Below are 19,254 nucleotides of genomic sequence, written 5' to 3'. Positions count from 1 at the left end.
TGGGTATTGTTTTTGCCAAAAACCTGGAATGATGAGAGGTAAGAAATGACTTCAGCCCCAGACTTACCTCCTTCTCAGACTTCTTGGACTCCAGCAGGGGGTGCCAGTGTGCAATGGGCTTCCTCGGATAAGCCAGCATTTCGTTCCAGTGGTCCCTGCCAAGTCCGTCGGCGTGGCATCCAACCCGCATCACACCAATGATCTCATTATGACCTACCCTGTGGGGACACACGCATACTGGTATGAATACGTCTGATTTAACCTGACATGACATCTCATACATCACACTGTTCATAATTGCAAGAAGAGCATTTTGTAATCAGAGGAGACACAAGTCTCAATGCGTACGTCTTGTCCATTGATACAGTGAATCCGTGACCGATTGTCTCTGTGACACCAGAGCTGACTCACTTCAGGGAGGCATTCAAAGCTGATCTTTGCTCCGTTAACGCTGTGTGAAGTGTAAATGAAAGCAGACTTTGCTTTCTCCATATAATCCCCGGATTATTAGCACAACCTGAGTTAATCCTCTCATAATGGTGGACTGTAAAGAGAACAAGTGTCTAATCCTGCAAGTAGCCACTCTGTTCATAGTACACAGTCAAAAGAATACACACAGCCTGACCTTTCTCATCCTGTCAGATGCCCGCACTGCACTCTTTTCTTTTTCCTTTTATAGATTCACATAGTAAACACAAAGGTAGGTATGAAGGTCTATCTATCTATCTATCTATCTATCTATCTATCTATCTATCTATCTATCTATCTATCTATCTATCTATCTATCTATCTATCTATCTATCTATCTATCTATCTATCTATCTATCTATCTATCTATCTATCTAATTATATTATTGGATGATGATTAACTTCTAAACTCTTCTCGATTTATTGCTATCAAGCTGGTCATACAACCAGATAAATTTTTAAGTCAGGACTTCAGATTTAAGTAAAACCTTGTCTCTTGTGTCAGACTCTGCACATGCATTATCCTGCTCAAGATGTAAAGAGTCAAGATGAAAGTAAATTCCATCTTTTACATCTTATTTGTGCTTGATCCATTGGTTTCAGGCACACCCACCTATTGAGCGTATTATTCGATTTGTTCTGCTACCCTTAGTGTGACTTTTATTTTTTTAAGTAAAAAATAGCCATCACGTGTGCTCCTAGTGCCAGATAGCGTCCTGAGATGTCTGTTCAAACAAAGTCCCAAAATTCAAAGTTATTTCATTTAGGCAGACTTTTAACGAAGAAATTCAGCAAAGCCTTCCCTCTTTTTTCATTATTTATCACCAAGCTAACCAGTCATTCTGGCTCTGTTATGTACGTACAAGTCGTAGTCCATGACAGAGATGTGCAGGCTGACGTGGTCCATGCTGTCTGGCGGGATGTCAAAGATGATGGCCTCGTTGTAGGTGGGGTTCAGAGTGTTCTTCTTGATGCTCGTCTTCTTCTTCTTCAAACGCCTTCCGTCGCAGATCAGTGACACTTTGACGTAGGGATCTGATCCGCGAGAGGAAAAGATTAAGAGCAACTCAGAAAACTTGACTTTACATTTAAATATAACATCGTGTTTGGGCGTGCTCCGAGCTATCCATCTCATTTAGGAACTGCCAGGGCGGTAATGAGATCAGTCTTCCGGGTTTATTAAATGTTTCGGTGTTTGTTTTGACGGCCAAAGCATCTTGAGAGAAATCTGCGAAGACGGTTCCAACCGTTTCCTATTTTATTATCCCTTGTGCATGTCTGTGTGTGTTTTTGGTTTCTACTTGAGCATGAAAGTAACCCTGGAGGACCTGGCATCAGTAATGTGCAGAAAACTAGATGAGTCAACACCTTGCGTAAACAAAGTGGATGGGAGGCCACAGATAGCTACTAAATAGCGTGACTGAGAAAGCTTCCTGAATGCTGATTTGAGTCTTTGTCCGTCAGCAATAATTCGCCTCGTATGATCCATTATGGCACGTTTTAGTCAGATATGAGCAGCGCTGAATCTATAAACAACAATCAGCTGCGTGTACTTGAGAACACAATTCAATAGATCTTTGTTTTATGATTCACAGATTGAAATAATGGCAGACAGCTAAATCCCCAAAAAACTCAGTGAAGGGGTTTTAAAACTGTCATTAAACGTGGGAGGATAAATACCACCTTCGTTCAGAGTTACACCTGATCCCTGACATTTAATGCCCAACAAATGTCACATTTTACAAGCGATATCAGTATTGTAGGGAAACATGCGATAGGAAATTGGAGCGGGAGTCTATTAAAATGAGCCGAGCGCCTGCATCTATTCGCTGACAGTGTCTTAATATCGCAAGTGCTGAATGTTATTAACTGCTGAGATAAACAGAAGGCAGCGGCGGCCAGGGCCTTCCACTGTTTGTTCCCTTCATGTGACATGCTTATGGTTGGATATTCAGAGGAGGATCGCTGCAGCTGTAATGAAATCACAAAAACACACCTGAGTATCCGGTGATGTCCATGGCCTTGAGGTTTCTGCACTTGATGACAGTAAGTGTGAGTCTGCCTGCGGTGGGCAGGTAGCAAAGTGAGAACATGATCTCCCCAAGGTCAACGCTCTCCTGTGGGAGGCAAACAAAAAAACAAAAAAAACAACAAGTTTTTGTATTCAGCTCCGATGCTTTCAGTCCAAAGTGAAGCGGTGTACAATAAAAGAAGGGTCTCATCCTGAAGGTCTGTTGCTGGGATCAATGCCTATATTTTGTTTAAAGTCTGCTCTATGTAACCGAAGAAGGACTGCCTAATGGGCCTTGGATTATATGTTATCCTTTTCAACCTTGACCATGAAACCGCAAAAACCTTGAAAATATATGATGTTGTGATGACTTTCACAGTTGTGGTTCGTGCTTAAAATACACATAGAGGTGCACTGAAGAGGCGATATAATGAAAACTTTTATATTTTCAGTTTGAAAAAGAGCCTCATTACGAGCTTGCTGTTTGATGATTGCACTTTCCTTTTAAAATTGTTTTCAGAAAGGACGCAGGTATTGCGGCGTGGTATTTTATTTTAAGATGTGAAGCACACTGCAGTCAGAGAATGAGTTGTATGAAATGCCAACATTCTCGTTTTGTGCTCGTTTTGTTCCTGGCTTTGTTAAACAGAGCCAGGAGTGAAATGACAGCCTCATTTAAACTATGGAGATTGGGATCTGTTTCTGTCATATTATCAGGATTTCTTAGTCAAACATTTTGTTCAAACGTTGTTCATTTAAATGATTATTTGTTGATTTCGCGATTGAGCACCCGCAGAGCACGGTTAGAAATATTATGTAAGAATAAGGACGGGTGTCTTCCTTAACCATTTGATTGATTTACACTGATCAGGCAAAACATTACGACCACCTGCCTTATATTGTTTAAGTGTCCTTTGTGCCTCCAAAACAGTTGTGACTGATCAGAGAATGGACATGGGTCTTCTGAGGGTGTCCTGTGGTGTCTGGAAACAGGATGTTGTTAGTGGGGGTCTTTGGGTCCTATGGGTTGAAGGGAGAGGCCCCTGTGGATCATCCCACAGATACTTGATTAGTTTGGATCTAGTGAATTTGGAGGTCAACACTGTGCTGTTCTCCTTGTTTTTTAGTTGTTCCTAAAGCATTTCTGTGTGTGTGTCTGTGTCGGGCTGCATCCTGCTGGGGATGTCTGCTGCCATCAAGGAGTGCCATTGCTATGGGCTGGGGGTGTCTGGTCTGGTCTAGGTGGGTGGTATATGTCTAAGTAACATCTACATGAATGTCAAGTCCAAAAGTTTGCCATTGTCACAAGATGTTCAGTGTTATTAACTTGGCCTGTCAGTGGCTTTAATGTTGCCTCTGACAGGTGTATGTGACTGTTTCAAACCACAAAATGAAGTCTCCTACTAAATGTGTGTGTGTTTTGAAGGGTAGCACAACCATATGTCCATGTAATTTAATACTTGTCTTGTACACTCACTTGCCACTTTATTAAGTGCACCTGTTCAATTGCATGTGAACAAATGTAGCAATTCGATGCATTTAGACATGTAGAGGCGACCCAGACAACCTGCTGAGGTTCAAACCGAGCATCAGAATGGGGAAGAAAGGAGAATTAAGTGACTTTGAACGCGGTATGGTTGTTGGCGCCAGACTGACTGGTCTGAGTATTTGAGAAACTATTGGAATTTTCACGCACAACCATCTCTAGGGTTTACAGAGAATGGTCCAAAACAGAGAAAATATCCAGTGAGCAGCAGCCGTGTGGATGAAAATGCTGTGTTGATGTGAGAGGTCAAAGGAGAAAGTGCAGACTGGTTGGAGATGATAGAAAAGCAACAGTAACTCAAATAACCACTTGTTACAACCAAGGAATGTGGTTGTAACCATCTCTGAATTTACAATTTGTCGAACCTGGAAGAAGATGGGCTACAGCAGCAGAAGACCACACCGGGCGCCACTCCTGTCAGCTAAGAACAGGAAACTGAGACTACAGTTCACACAGTGAAGTAGATTGGGAAAACGTTGCCTGGTCTGACAAGTCTCGATTTCAGCTGTGGCATTCGGAGGGCAGGGTCAGAATTTGGTGTAAACAACATGAAAGCATGGATCCATCCTGCCTTGTATCAACGGTTCAGGCTGGTGGTGATAGTGTAAAGGTGGGGGGGATATTTTCTTGGCAGACTTTGAGCACACTTTAAATACCTAATGTGACCGTGTCCATCCCTTTATGACCTGACGGCTACTTCCAGCAGGATAATGCACCATGTCACAAAGCTCATATCATCACAAACTGGTTTCTTGAACATGACAATGAGTTGGCAGTGGCCTCCACAGTCACCAGATCTCAATTCAGTAGAGCACCTTTGGGACGTAGTGGAACGGGAGATTAGCATCATAGATGTGCAGCCAACAAATCTGCAGCAACTGTGTGATCTCTGAGGAATGTTTCCAACACCTCATTGAAATGCTACGAGGAATTAAGGCAGTTCTGAAGGCAAAATGGGGTCCAAAATTTTACTGGCAATCCAACGTTTTTTTTAGTCGTTTGGACCAAACGGGTATTAATGGCCCCCTCTTGTGGAAAGGTTTCCCTTAAAGGTCAGAGTTCATGAGTTGTGTCGTGTTTACTCAAGTTTTCAGAAGTAAGTTTCAGAAATGTACTGTATTTTAGTCCTGTAGAGTTTTCTTTGTGACTTAATAAGGCCTCATACTTTCATTATGCCTTTGCATTTACCATATTGAGTTATCTGGTTGTTAGTCAGCTAAACCGTTAACCTCAATGTCTTCTAGACACCAGCATTCACTTAGCAGTGGTGTTCTGGTGACTGATGTTACCACCTCAACGCTAAACGTATTATGTACTTGACTTCCCATATCGTAACCCCAAGTTCATAAGTTCCATTTGAAAGCAGCATGACCAATGGACCACATCACCACCACAGCTAATCAGAAATAATCCTGAGTGAAAGAATATGTACTCTGGACTTTTCATTAAAACCCTGATGAATCCATGAACAACTTAAACTGAGGAAAGCTGAAGGTCTCACTGTCAACATCTGACAAAAAGTGGAAAGAAAATTGCTTGAACTGTGAGATTTAATTATTCTCATTTGGATTACATACTCAGAAAGTATGCATTTTGATCATTTTTCCACATGATCATCATCCATTTCAGTAAATTGAAGCAAAATTGGGAGGATATCAAATTTACCGCTTAATGCTTTGATGTAATTTAACTCGATTACTAACATAAATTAGAGTGAATGATACGGCTTTGAAGGCTTGTACCATCAAGATCTCTTATGTAAGAATGTTTTCTACATTTTAAATTACAGACAGAAACTTTCCAAGCATAAACTAAAATATAAACTCTTATATGTACAGACAACCCTGTGTGAGCCCCCACTGAGCTAATAGTCTCAAGTGTAATGAATGTCCTGCATTCTGTCCCGTGTGAGCTCTCAGCCCCATCCTACAAATGGTATTAAGGTCTCACAGACCCCTAATCACCCTGAATGAGCTTCGTGAGAACCCGGTTGATTGGCAAATCCCAAAACGTCTGAGTGCCGCATTCTCAGTGTCTCGTCACACATGCAGCTGCAATTTGGCTTTCTCTGCTGTGGAAGTGAGGGATTTTATATGAAGGGTGTGAAGGTTCAGCCCAATGTGAGAGCACAGCACGTGTCAAGTGTTGTAAATGCACAAAACGACACTTGCTTGTGGAAACACGAGCTGGTTTTGTGCCAGTCAGTACCATCTGCAGTACATTAATCTTTTTTTTTTTTTAGCCTTACAAAGGGAATTGTGTGCTTTGCCCACAACTACTTTATAAGTTGCCGTAGTACTTAGTAAAGTTTGTGGACTTCATCTTCTGACAAACTGAAGAATGTTCTCATGTATCATAATCAAATACTTTTCTTCTATGTACTTTGTGGTTTTAATAGGCAAAAACAATAGGCAGATGAGATGAGACATTCAGTCAGAGCTTGATATGGACTCCAGCTGGACTCCAGTCAGAGAAGCGAGCTCTTGCTGTAGGACACGAGAGTCGACAGTGCTTGACAGTTGGTGACAAGAGTGCTAAACTTGATGTTTTTGAGCCACTAATGTTGATAAATGCTCTCCTGAAGGCAGTTTTTCATCTTTTTAAGCTCCTTAAATAATTAATAATAAAACACATAAAGAAAGAGAACAGGACCTTTTCCACATCTCCCTAACACAGTTAACCATAATGTGCACTTTCAAATGCAGCTGCAGGCACCAGATTAAAATGACAGGCTCTAAAATCAATCGAATGAGGGAGCTTTTATTAGAAATAAATAGCACATTGCTCCTTTTCTCCTTGCAACTCTGAAAATGTTTTAGACCCACATGTATTTAATTCATGCTTTCGTTCCCGATTTATTTTTTTTCTTTAATATTTAATTTGGTGGCACAGTGGTTAGCATTCTGTGTGGAGTTTGCAGTTCCTGTTGACTCATATAATCTATATGACTGATTGATGGACTGGTGAGTAATCCCCCCCACTACCCCCCTACGGGATAATCTGTTATTGAGATCATTACTTTTTTCTTTAATTGCATTAATTATTGAGGGGGAAATGAGTTTTAAGTGTTTTAGAAAACATATATATTCAAAGAATAATTATGGATGGAACTGTGATTATGAACATGGTAGCGTGCTTCAATTTGCATTAAGTTTAATGAGTCTCAATTCAGATGAATAATATATTGTAGTCACTTTTATACTGACTACCTGCCTTCTGACTGAATATTTGGGGTTTAGTCGCCTCTGCAGTTGATAAATAATCTTCACCCAAGTGACTGATTAGCCTGTAAAAACCTTCCCACAGTCCTTATGCTTTGGGTCGATGCTATTGACGAATATGCCTCATCGATCTGTGAAATGAGGAGAGCTGCTGGCCGTGTCTTCCTGCTCGGTGCACTATGCTGCGCAGTACTTCGTCTTTCTTCAAGCCCCCCCCCCTCCATATTTGTTTTTTGTTTCATCTGAAGCTCTGCCATCTGTGCATTCTTTATGTTGCCAATCTTGAATTTATCGCGAGCAAGGGATTTTGTCATAAAATCATTTGGTAGTTCAATAAAGTTTGCGTGCCAAGGAGAACGCCGCCTGCGTTTCTGTCCACTAAGCAATAATGTTGGGATTATTGAACAGGCCGGGAAAAAGTTCAACATCTTGAGGAGGCAGAGGACTGTCAGATAAAAGGGGCTCTGAGGACGTGAGAAAGTAACAATGTGACCTAACATGGTGCCAAAGGCAAAAACAACAACAACAGCAAAAAAAAGAACATTTTCATCTGAAACTGGCCCTTGGACATTGTCAACAACTGTATCTGCAAAGAGGTGTTTTACTGAGTTTATGGGTTTTATGAATTTTGGGAGTGCTGAGACCCTTTTACATGACAACTGTAGTTTTCATGTAAAATGCAAAAAATAAAATAAATAATGATGCATCGAATTCACCCTTTTTTTTGTTTTGTTTAATTTGTCTGTAAATTCGAGCTGAGGAATATTGCGTCTCTACTTTTAGAGCCTGAATATAACAGGAGCTTATATGTTTGGGCTAACACACGAGGAGCGCTTTTTGTGTAGACTCTGCTTTAGTCTCAGATCACTTTCATTGTTTCTTTTGGCTCGGTGGTGACGGTCAGGGCTAGTCAACTCAGGGTTGAAGCCAGGTTTAGTTACTGTGGATGTGAAGCAGCATATGTCTTTTTATGGCCCTTGCTTTGATACATCATTGCAGGAAAAGCGCAGATGGGACATGATATAACAACCATTTCATTTACATGAGCCTAATGTCCTATCATCCTGTATAGACCCTTTTCACAGCAGACATTTTGACTTGTCACAGAGGGGAAAGCACAAGTCTATTGATGATGACTCAGATCCACTGAACCAGCACGCATGAAAGCAGGACCTGTCTCAAATGGAATGCAGCCATCATTATTACACCTGTGCCCGCTGGGTCATTGTCAGAACCCATCGTTTTCTCTCACCTGCACTTTTCCTGCTACAACAAATCTAAACATCTGCTGTGAACATGGGGTGCGGGCAACTGTTTGTCTGTTTGTCTTCTGCTGAGAACTGTTGAGCCGCTTACCTCCACATTTGTTCCCTTTGTGAACAAAATTTGAACAAAACACCAGAAACAAACTTTAGCTTAGTGCTAAAGTGTACGTCAAGTAGACACTAAATAGAACACCAAACACAACATGAGTTTAATCATATTTGGCAAATATAACAAGGCAAAAGTGCCCTTTATCAATGTGTTTTTGTTTTTTTTGTTTTTTTTTTATAAGTGTGTCTCTGAAAGTCGTCTGTATAACAAAAATTTAGATCTACCCTCGGGTGATTGGTCACATGATCCACATAGACATGCCCAGAAGTGCCTCCAGCCAGTAGCTAATGGCTAGTAAGACGTCAGAGTAATTAAAAAACGGATGGCCTGGCAAGTAGGTTTTGCAGCGGTATTCGTTTGTAGCAAGATGATTGACAATGTGAAATGAGCATCCTTCCTGTTGTGCATCTGACTCTGCACACACCTCCCATTTGTTTGTTAATAAGTCCACTCGTTAACCACACACACCGTGCTGAGAGGAAAGAGTATGTCAGGTTTCCTTTTATTTTTAGTGCATTAGAGAGATGTATCATTTTACTGTCAAGTAAGTTGTAGTGTTTTTCCTCCAGTGTTTTTAGAGACAATGAAGCTTAGGCCTATGTTATTTCACTAAAACTATGCAATGTACATGCATGCTTATATAATTTTGGACTGTTACAGTATAAATATAAGAACAAAAATAATTTGAAGAATTTGAATTGTCATTTCAACCTCTCATTAAACATAACATATCAGTACACAGAAATTAAATATAATATATATATATTTTTATTATTATTATTATTTTATTATTTTTATTATTTATTTATTTACTTAGTTGTCAGCATTAGGAATAATTATGAATCAGCAAATTCCTGGCTATACAGTGTAATTGTTGAGTTAGAGAATGTCACTGTGTGTTTTATAAGCATCATTTTGTAGCTTATCAATCATATTTCATCCTACCTCGTAAGGAGGCGAGGTTGGAGCTGCGTTGGGGCGGCAAAAGGCAAAGACTAGACTACTTTTGCTTTTCACCGCTCTCTCATTTATGGTATGCTGTAGTTCCATCATACATTTATGAGTATGGGCTGCTACAATTCAGCCAGTTATATTGTAGGGTACGTTTCTGTGTGGTGTTTCAAATGCATGCTCCATGTGCTGACGTTTAACTTTGAGGTCTGCACGGCCCTGTTAAAATACTATGTAGACCAACAAAGAGTGTCAAAAGTTTTTGAAATGTCCAATTCAGTTTTACCCAACATATGCATTTTAACTGTGGAACATATTGTCATGGTGGCTAAAGCTGGGCCGTTTTAATCAGCCTTTCTGCACTGACTTTTAAGCACACAATGTACGGATCAATTAACCAGCCACGATGTGGAGCTTGTGCTGCATGTAAACAAACGTGTTGATTTTCTCTATTGACATTTCTAGTAAAGTTTATTCGACTGTCTCATTACCGACATTGAATAAGAAGAGAGAAAGGCACCATTGCTTTGAGAAATCCTGCAATGAGCAGAAAGGGAACAAGAAATCTGGAGCTGCAGATGGCTGGAAAAGTCAGACATTATGTTTTGTCTGTTCGTCAGAAAACGTCTAATATCGGAGCCAACTGTAGTTTAAGCCACAACATAATATAAAATATAGCTGCAGTGATATTAAACCAACCCCCTATATTTTCGAACAGATCTTTTCACTGCAGCCGTGTGAGGAATCAGAAATGAGATTTGCTCAAACTGACTAGCCGGGCAGGCGCGAGAATATCAACTGATATCTAAGATGAATAAGGGGAAACAATGGTTGGCATTGTGTGGATCACTGCGTGCATAACTAATTAAAGCATTACAGAGGATGTGTCTGCAGTGTAGCAGTGCCTCTGGTTTAAACTGATATGTATAGATACATCCTAACCCAAGAACCTAAGAATCACTCTTCAGTTAGTCTTTTCACATCAAATCCAACAGAAGGAACAATAAAAGATAGATTCTTACACTGGTGGCATACTGGATGTCCCTCCATATGTTTGTCTCCCTGGACAGGTCTGACGTCTCAAACAAGTTCTCCAGAACCACCTCCCCAATCATGTCGTGCCGTGAAAAGCGGTCAAAGTCAAAGACGCTCATGTGGAGCTTCCTGGCAGCCAGGTCATCGTAAGGCACAGGGAACTGGAAGCTCTCACTGAATGTGGGGTTGAGCGTCTTCCGGTGGACACGAGTCTGGAACTTCTTGCGGTCGGGTAGGAGGTAGACCTTCACGTACGGGTCGGACGTGCCGCATAAGTCCTTGGCAGGAAGGTCTACTGCCTTGATGATGTTGACCAGGAGGGCCTCGTTTTCGTAGTCGTACTTGAGGGAGAAGTTAATCCTGCCACAGTTTTTGCTGCTGCCGTTCTTGGATGACTCCTCTGACTCCGCGGCCTTCTGTTGGTAGAGCTCTGGCTGTATGCGGCCAATGCTGGTGGGCTTTTCATCCTTGTCCACCATGTAGTCATTTCCGAGGTCTAGACTGCCTACTTGCATCTGCCTGGGCAGGTGTCTCTTGAAAGAATTGTGCCTGCAGGGATAGATAAGACGAATAAAGAGGGAGTGACAGGTGCTGTTAAAGAGCTGTAGTGAAACCCCAGGACCTTATTGAATTAAGGGACACCTCAAAGAACTACTGTTGACCAACGGCAACGTTTTATCTCACCTCATGTCCTCTGTTGAAGTTGCAATTAATCAATGATAACAGCCAGCGCCTAGGTGAATTATTTTGTTTTTATCTTTTAGCAAAGGGAAGGTGCACTTTATTAAAAAGCAACAACAAAAACAAAACACGGTGGCAGCTCAATCAGGCCCAGAGTCGAGGTCATGAATGCGAATCACTCCTGCTTCGGTTCAACAACAAATAGATGTGCTTTTAAAGCGTGTTTACATAAAAGATTAAATGAACCACCGCGGTTCACTTATTAATATGCTGGAAATGCACAGGTCTGCTGGTAAATGTACAACAAATGTTTTCCATTCTACACCATTAGTTCTTATAAAACCAGCATCACATATAATTAGCTTTACCAGAATGACCTGCAGAGATACCCCGAGGCAGGGTTTCACATCCCTAGTATTTATTATAATTAGCTCTGTAGAAATCGAATCGCTTAGAAAGAATATTTAGAATATTTCAACCCTTATTAGAGATACTTTATATTAAGGTTATTTGGTGCCTTCTCTATGAAAACGTGTCACACCAAGGCTCCTCCTGATTTACACAAATGACTTTGTTTGATTAATGGCGCTTCTTGGATTCTGTACGCATGCTTGCATGTAAGCCTGAGCATACTTGCACACGGATAACCACATCACACAGGCTTATTGTGTGTGTTAACAGTTTTGCATGCTCATGCATATACGTGACTAACCGAGTGGAAGAGGCCGGCTCAGTGGTCTGTCTCTGCATGCGTTGCGTGCGGCGCAGGAAGTGCTCCCTCATGGAGAGCTGAACGTCGGTGGGGATGTCGGGGGAAGTATGGCTTATCTTCACCGCCGCCTCCAGGAAACCCATCGAACCCATGGGGTCCTTCACCTTCTCTGTCGCCATGGTGACGGGTGACTGCTGGGGGCTGGGCAGCAGGAGAGGCGGCTGGAGCGGGCAGTGCTGTGGGCCGCAGGCCGGACTGAGGGATGCACTGGGGAAATGGGCCTTAGTCCGCCAAGGCACCCAGCACAGCTTCCAGGAGACGAATGTAAGAAGGCCCAGCAGAGCCAGGCCACAGACCACAAACACACCAAGCAGGAGGCCAAAAGTAGCGTCTGGTGGCGAGCGACGGGGACCAGAAACAGAGGATCACACAATATGGACAAACAGATGGTGATTACAAGGGTGAGAGAGGACAGAGAGAGAAAGAGAGAGTCTGTTAGAACATGATATTTCATACAGTCTCCAGCTAAATCAGTCCTTTCTATATAAGACTACAGACACTGAGCAAGTAGGAGACTGGAAGATATGCTTCATAAATATTAATCTCCATTAGTCTTCTGCTCAGCTGCAGGACATGTAAAGCATTCTGAATTCAAATGTTCCTCTAGTAGTTACACACCCATATGTGCGTGTATATATTTTACATCATACTCAACACAAGGGTAAGAAAGAGGTAAAAATAATTAGAGTCTGGCAAATTATTTAAAAACAAAAACACAATTGCAAACTATTTGAATTAGTAAAGAGGCTCATGGGAACAGGAACAAGGTGTCAGGAGGCTTCCTCGGGGACTTTTAGCAAGGAGCAGATAAAAAAGAACCAGGCACAGTCCAACTCATTTATTTTGTGGTATGAATAAAGCATCCAGGGAACAAGCAGCATACAAAGAGCTGGAGACGCACCAAGAATGCTGACAAGCACCCTGCATGGATTCACATGGACTAAAGGATAAAAAAAAAAAAAGAAGAAAAAAACAGAGCAAACACTGCTGTATCTCTGGGACATTTTCCTACAAGTAATTACATTTCATCACCTGATGCTTGGATTGTTTTCCGCACACTAGAGCCGGGAACTGGAGTCAGTTTTCTAAAATCTTGCTGGGGTGCTGTTTTTTCCGCACACCTTGATTGCTCGGATTTATCTGCAATAACTCGCAGTGAGGAGCATCGCGTGGCCTCTCAGAGGATGCTTCTCTCCTCCACATAAACACACAGCAGATAGCAGGGAGCTGCCTCTCAGCACACTGGATTTGCTCTTTTCTAACATTTACCCAACTCGTCCTTTTTCTCAGTAGAACCTGAGCGTCAGCGAGTTCAGAATCCTGCAGATTATTCTGTATTTACTTAGAGTTACATTATGACATGTAAATCAGGTAAATTGTCAGCGGTGAAGGGATGGAGTTTGCATTTCTGCTGTACTGTACTTAAAGCTATAGTACGGGAATTCTGATAGAAAGGATTGTGTCACGCAATGCTGATTGATATGATTACGTTTTTCAGCAGGTTGAACATAAGTTCTTTTTTTAACTATTTTACATATGTAAATATGTATGTCATGTCAAAAACTGTAATGTAACAAGTCAGATAAATGCAGAGGACGAAAATGTACAGTACATCCATTTAAAATAGTAGAAAAAGGTTTAATGAAAATGCTCAAATAAAGAGAATTCATCACTAACTCTTTTAATATGACACACTGCTGCTTTTATGTTAAACTATGCTACTCAAAATTGCCTTTTTCTTTTCTTTTCTTTTTTTTCCACTACAAATCAAGCGCGTTCATGTCCAACACTTAAACTAAATGGAGTGTCCACTGAGGCAGATTTATAGCTCAGCCAAGTGGCAGACAGGATTTCAAGCCTGGAGGATTTATCCCTGAGGAGGATTTCTCGGCTGTCCGCAGCCCTTGCCTCTCCGTGTCATCTGAAATTTCACACAGCTCTCCACAAAGCTTCATCTCGACCGGACTGTCGCTTGCAGAGTCTTCATCCTCCGTCACAGCAAATGAAAACTGACCCTGCACCGCGCACCGGAATATGCCATTGCACGCTCGTACGGATGACAGTTTTTCGCATCGGGATGGCGTTGATGGGTCAGAAACTTGTATGTGGGCATGTAACTCTGGGTTGTTTTACTTTTTCAATTGCAGAAACCCGTCACAGTGTGCGCTAAAATCGGACAAAAGTCAGAAAACCATACCCAAACCTCCATGTCAGACATCAAACACTTAGAGTAAAACACAAGGTGATAATGCTCTAACTGAAGTTCCTATAATGCTTGGGGGATACAAGTAGGAAGTATAATGCTTCCATGGTTTCAGTAGAGTTTCAGTTTGCTAAAACCCGAGCTCCATTTTTGTAAACTAGCCCCATTAAAAGTTAGCAGAATCATCTTGTAGCAATTCAAGTTTGCTGTGGAAGAGAAGTTATTAATGGATTCCTTTGTTACTGAATAATCTGGGGTCACAAGGATCGCCTATTTCTACGATACCTGAGCACGGTTGATGGATACCAGAGATAATGATACCCTTTAAAAGTCACTCTGTCTCAGTGCGTCATAGCCGTGTGTTCGGATCTGACTCAGAGACGGAGTATGAATGTTGATGCCGCAGTGCTGACCATGAAGATGAATGTTTTTTTTTATCCCCCCACCTCTCCTTCACCTCGCACAATGTCTTGAGGTGAACTTCACAGTTAGAATACCTCTGCACTAAAACTGACAGGGTGCGAGCAGACTGGCACACAAAGTGGAGGCTTGCGTACCTGGGAGTGTGGACATAACATTTTCAAATCTGGAGACTATCTGCATGCAGAACGGCATCAAATGTATGGTAAACGGCCGGCACTGCCTCTGTTCATTCCTGTTTATATCTATGTTTACATGTACATATAAAGAGCCACAGAGTTCAGCTGAGTGTTGGCAGCAAATTATATTTAAACTCTGTGGCCAAATGTTATCCTCCTGTAGAAATTGTATCATACAAAAGCGATAAGGACAAAAGAACCAGCGGTAATCTGCCGAAGGGTTTTGAGATAAGACCGACCGGATGTTGACTGGCAGGGTGGTCTGGAAAGGTCTCCCTCAGCAGGTCCGTCCTCACGTCTTGATGTAACATTCGGCCACTTCTTCGCTTCAGGAGACTAAAAGCTTGGAATGTGCTGGTGATAACAAAAAAGGGAGGAAGCTTCTGTTTGAAGCTTGCTGTGTACGCACTCTTACTGCAAAGTGGGTACCATCGAAATGGACTTGCATCAATCGAATTACGACGTTCCTGTTTGTCTAACTTGATCCAGAATGGGCTGATGCTTAGCAGTCGTCACTTTCACTCGTCACTTGATGAGAAGCAGGCTTGAACAGACGAAGCGGCAGAACACACGACACAAGAACACATATCGCGAGTCATGTTGTTTCTGTAATTATATTCCGTCCACGACACAGCTCCGCTTCAACTTTGGGGCTTTGTAGATGTGCCGATGCCTTAATTGAACAAGGTATATTGCGAAACAGAAATCCAGATTTGTCTTATATTATAACAATCACAGTAGCTGGTTCTGAATCATGCATCTGCCACCGCCGGTAGTTAGGTGTGGGAAGGTTAATGAGAGGACTCTAGCTTTGCAGTGGCTGCCGTACAGCAAGTCATTTCTAACATAATGAACGCAAAAATAGAAGTGTTGAAGATGAAATTCTGCTAATTTCTCAGTTTCTGTAGCCTCCGAGTGTTGAGAAAGTCAAACTGTTAATGACCCTGCGGTGGAGTCGGTGTGAATGTTAGAGAAATATAGAGTGATAGAAAAGCCATTGTTCTTCCTCTCCAGACAGATGGGTAATGGAGCTGAGCTGTGTGAACACATTACTCGCTCTGGAAACAACCTCCTCTGACAGCGTGAGACTAGACTGACCTCGGGGTTTAGCACGCTATTAATGATCACACCCGCGCCATGGAGGAGTGGACTATCACTGTCCACTAGTCAATCAGAGGAGTCTTTTCGTGTCCTTTCGCAAAAAACAAACAAACAAAAACAATTCACCATCAATGCAGCAGAGGCTGAATCAGTCTCACTGTAAAGCCCCTTCACTGGGCCTTAGAACGGGGGCAAATAGGCAAGGACATGGGTATTTAGTTATGTTTAGTTATTATGGCACTCTGAGCTGAGCTGTCTTTCACGGATGCTGTGACAGCTCCAGTTTTAAAGGCACTGCGGCACCCATTCTCCGCCGCCACTTTTGCATGTTCGAGTACGGTCTTTGATCCGGTTGTGGAGTTTAGTGTCGGGGTGAACTTTCAAGTTCTTCTGAAAATGGCAACGCTACAAATGATGAGGTGTTTCTGGATGTGTTCACATTTAATTAAGGTTTGTTTTGAAGTTGAGTCAGAGTGAAGCCTGAGGGTTTCCTTTTTTTTTTCCATTTTAAATTGAGTCGAATCGAACCTGGTTTCCATAGTAACCTGGTCATTAGAGAGAGCATGCACCCTCTCTGTTTGCTATTATGAATTGATTCATCTTTGGCAGGAAAAGTCCACCTGGCTCAAGGTAACACACTAAGATCACAGAGATGTCCAAATGTGAGGAGTTGATTTTCAGTAAGTTTGGTTGGAAACCACTTTAGGCTTTGGTAGAAAATGACGGCAGTTTTATTCTAATTTAGGGGATTAAACAGGTTTAGGATTTTTTTTTTTGTTTGTTTGTTTGTTTTGTTTCATTTCAGACTTAAATCTCACAAGAATGATTGTGTAAATGAAGGACCGTGAGGGCTTTAGCGTGGGCCATAAAAAGTGCACTTTGCTAAAAGCAGAGCGGAAACGTGTCTGTGTTTGCAAAATCAATCCGTAGATAATGAACCCAATATGTCTGCTTTGAGAAAAACAAAACACACTTTGTCTCCATGGACAACTATCATCCGCACCGTAAGGAGAAACATTAAATGTATCATATAAATAAAAACTCTGAATCGCAAATCGGCCTAGTTCTCTTATTCTGTTTAATTACTGATATTATGTCTAACTTTTGTCTGGCATATAATAAGGTATCTGTCATTTATTTTTATTCTTTTTTCTTTTTTTTTTGATGGATGGTCCTAACCTCACTCTGTTGCCGCGTTGTTCAGCTGGACAAAACCAGACAGAAGAACGATTCCTATTTACCAAGCAATGCTGACCCTCTGTTAACTACACATACACTTGCACCTATAGCTGCATTAATGTACATAGAAAGAAATGTAGAAATGCAAATAAATAAAAGTCATATAATTGCTGTCTAGCAGAATATATTGAAATATACATATACATAGAATAAAGCTATGAGTGCCATTTCATTTTGACCTTTTACATTTCTAAGGGGTTCTATTTATTTATTCATTTTCATAATTACTGTACCTGTATTATAAACCAGATAGAAGCAAACGATTGCCTAACAAAACACATCTACATGATCAAAGCTAACATTGTGTAAGGCACACACAGTGGCTTTGAGAGGAGTCATACTGCCAAATATGCAGATGCAGAAGTATATAAAGAAATAAATGTAGAAATAAAGAGTCGAATTAAAAAGAGAAAAACAGTCTTAATAAAAGTGTATGCATTGCAAAGTGGAAATATATCAACCAGTCATTTAATGTTGCCCCTTTCCATTACCAAGATCATTTTTTTTTATTTATATGTATTTAATTATTTATGCATGCACTGTTCTTAAAATATTTGTGTTTACTACTCGCCCAGTTAAAAAATGGACATTAAAAACCTTGTAGAAGCTCTCATTCTGCTGGTTGTAATGGTTCAGGATGAAAAAAAAGTATCTCAATTAGTTTTTATTACAGCTACGCTTGTATTTGTGTGTCTTTTAGGCAACATATGGTGTGCTTGACTTTATTGCTCAATCTGAACTGATTTAGGTGCGACATTAAAAATTTAAATAAGAAATCGGACTGAGAATGCAGAATGAGGGAAAACACTCGCTTAACTAGTCTCCGCTTACACTTCAAAACTGTCAACTTGATACAGTTTCTAATTACGCTCACTGATCAGTGGCAACAGCTGCATCTTACGCTGCAGGTTTTCTCTTAACATACATGTACATGATAACTGCAGGGACAAAAAAATGTGGATGTGAATGAACCGCAATTTATGACTATAGGGGTCACAAAACCTTGATTGATTAGTGTCACACCGTGGTGAGGGTGTCTTGTCTTGGGGTTGTTTTGTCATGTCATTTCCTGTTTTATTTTGAAAAGTAACTCTCCTCTTGTTTCAGGTCACTTGCCCTTCCTCATGTGTCACCAGTCTGATTGTCTTCCCTGATTCCTGATTGTGTCCACCTGTCCCCTATTTCCCTCCATGTGTTTAAGTAGTCTGTGTTCCCCTTGTCTCGTGCCAGAGTGTCGTCTTCGTCAACCTTCTCGTGCTTCGCTTCACGTTTTCTTCCCAAGTAATTTTCATGTAAGCCTGTGAATCCTCTCGGAGAGATTACTTTGATTTGTTTAGTCTTTTCTTAGCCTTTTTCCTCAGTTCTGAGGTTCCTCCTTTCGGAGTGTTTTGTGTTTATTTTATGAATTGTTTCTTCATTTTGAATTTTCCTCCCTTTGGAGAGTTTTTTTGTTTTCCCTGATTTGAATTACGTCCAGGAATTTTTGTGGCCATTTGTTGTCCCTCTGTAAGGGATCTCTGTACATTCCAATTAAAGTCCCTAGTCATCTCTGCATACTGAGTCCTGAGTGCTGCTTCGAGTCCCGGCCTGACAATTAGACATTTTTTATATATATTTTAAATTTTCCCCCCACAAATTTAAAGAGAGCCTATTCAGCCCCTAGGCGTATGTATGTATGTTTATGTCAGGTGTGTTTATGTTTACGGCAGTTGCACAGCCACCCTACTGTTTCACATGTTTGAAATACAAAAAATTATAATATTTGAAACTATGTGGTATTTGCATAGCTTAATATTGAATGCAAAATGATAATAATAATGTATTTATGTATAAATAGCACTAGTCAGAGTTTAATGTAGAGCACATATAGTAGGTAGGGGGTCCCTATGTAATCTCTCCATCAGTTTGTTCATTAATTTATTTAATGAACTATTTAATGAATGTTATGCTGCACAGTGTGTCTTTGTTGTACTGAATAACCTCCAGAAAGTTGTCTCAAGAATGGAACACAAGAGGATGATGTGCAGCAGGCGTGTTATTAATGGCTGTGATT

At 41.1% G+C, this 19,254-nt stretch overlaps 1 protein-coding gene across 1 annotated transcript in view; it reads right to left on the bottom strand.

Annotated features, from left to right (window-relative positions):
* The window catches only part of syt6a (synaptotagmin VIa), a 67,242-nt gene that overhangs the window by 5,931 nt on the left and 42,057 nt on the right, over positions 1 to 19,254 (bottom strand). Inside the window, exons 2-6 of the mRNA XM_047594537.1 lie at positions 12,000 to 12,390; positions 10,594 to 11,155; positions 2,465 to 2,585; positions 1,332 to 1,503; positions 68 to 218 (exon numbers count right to left, since the gene is read on the bottom strand). Of these exons, the coding sequence (XP_047450493.1) occupies positions 68 to 218; positions 1,332 to 1,503; positions 2,465 to 2,585; positions 10,594 to 11,155; positions 12,000 to 12,390 (1,397 nt within the window). The remainder of the gene's footprint in view (positions 1 to 67; positions 219 to 1,331; positions 1,504 to 2,464; positions 2,586 to 10,593; positions 11,156 to 11,999; positions 12,391 to 19,254) is intronic.

The sequence above is a fragment of the Mugil cephalus genome, chromosome 1, assembly GCF_022458985.1.
Source record: "Mugil cephalus isolate CIBA_MC_2020 chromosome 1, CIBA_Mcephalus_1.1, whole genome shotgun sequence".
Lineage (NCBI taxonomy): Eukaryota > Metazoa > Chordata > Actinopteri > Mugiliformes > Mugilidae > Mugil > Mugil cephalus.
The sequence above is the reverse complement of the archived record's forward strand: the minus strand, read 5'-3'. Positions and strand labels throughout refer to the sequence as shown.